At 39.0% G+C, this 1,122-nt stretch overlaps 1 protein-coding gene across 1 annotated transcript in view; it reads left to right on the forward strand.

The window, feature by feature from the left end:
* Window positions 1-316: 316 nt before the first annotated feature.
* The window catches only part of jak2a (Janus kinase 2a), a gene marked incomplete at its 5' end in the record, with an annotated part of 16,584 nt that continues 15,778 nt past the window's right edge, over window positions 317-1,122 (forward strand). Inside the window, 3 exon segments of the mRNA XM_084572915.1 lie at window positions 317-355; window positions 358-567; window positions 569-581. Coding sequence (XP_084429041.1) covers window positions 317-355; window positions 358-567; window positions 569-581 — 262 coding nt within the window.

Consider the following 1,122-nt stretch of genomic DNA (forward strand, 5'->3'; position numbering starts at 1 on the left):
TTTACACCCTGTATCACTTTCATTTAGAAGTCAAGATCTCTTGTCTTTGTTACCAGTGGGCTGCATTTCCAGTTTTTGTGATTATATCTCTATTGAAATGAGCTATTTTATTCTAATCAAGGTGCTTGTAACTTGTTAGCCTGGTGTAGCCAGGCAAAATACAGGATAATTTTTATTATGACATAGCAACAGCAAATGCACTGTGTTTGTCAGTGAGCTTAACACTTGCTATCATTTATCATATGTGTGAAAAATTCCTTTTTGACTTATCTGTCTCTTTCTCCCCTGACAGGTAAATGTTTTTTCTAAGGAACACATGGCCTGTATTCTACTGACAGATATGGACCCGCCCACCTCTCCAGTCCAACAGCACATTACGCTGGGGACCTCTCTGACCACGACTCAGCCACCGGACTCGACCCCAAGCTAGACACGGATGCCTCTTGTTTGAGAGTCCACCTTTACTACCTGGGGAAGGATAGAGGAAGGGGTGGGACCGGCCGTTCAGAAAGTGTGCTCACGTTTCCACCTGGAGATTACGTAGCAGAGGAACTGTGCATCACTGCAAGCGAAAACATGTGGTGAGTCGTGAGAGTATTTCAGTTCTGGTGTTTGCGCACAATTGAGTTGCATTTTGAGTGACATGAAGTTTATTTGTTGAGCATTGAGCAGTGACCTGTCATCAGCTGAATATGAGCTTTATGTGTGATTAAAAAAAAACGTCCATTAAATGCAAATGGAAAAAACAAAGACTACAGGTGTGAAAAATATATTTGCTATTTAATTGGCTGCTGATCTGTCATATAAAATTTGAACAATTACTTTCACACCATCATGTTCAAAACATCTTGAAGAGTTCACTGTTCAGATGTTGCAACTGTCTTTGTCACAACATAGCTGACGGTTCCCATGATACTGTAAAGCTGCAGAGTTACACTTTTGTATTTGTGAAATACAGAAGAAAAAATGAGACGCCTCGGTGAGAAACTTTGTAACTCTCACAGAATTGTTTCATTAATTATTAAGTTTAAAGTCTAAAAAATTTTAATTCATTTATTCTTCAATTATATAAACTGATCTTTGAAATAAAAGGCACAATCTCAGGTACTGCGCTCAGGAAAG

Source organism: Chelon labrosus, assembly GCF_963514085.1.
Source record: "Chelon labrosus genome assembly, chromosome: 22".
In the NCBI taxonomy this organism is placed as follows: domain Eukaryota; kingdom Metazoa; phylum Chordata; class Actinopteri; order Mugiliformes; family Mugilidae; genus Chelon; species Chelon labrosus.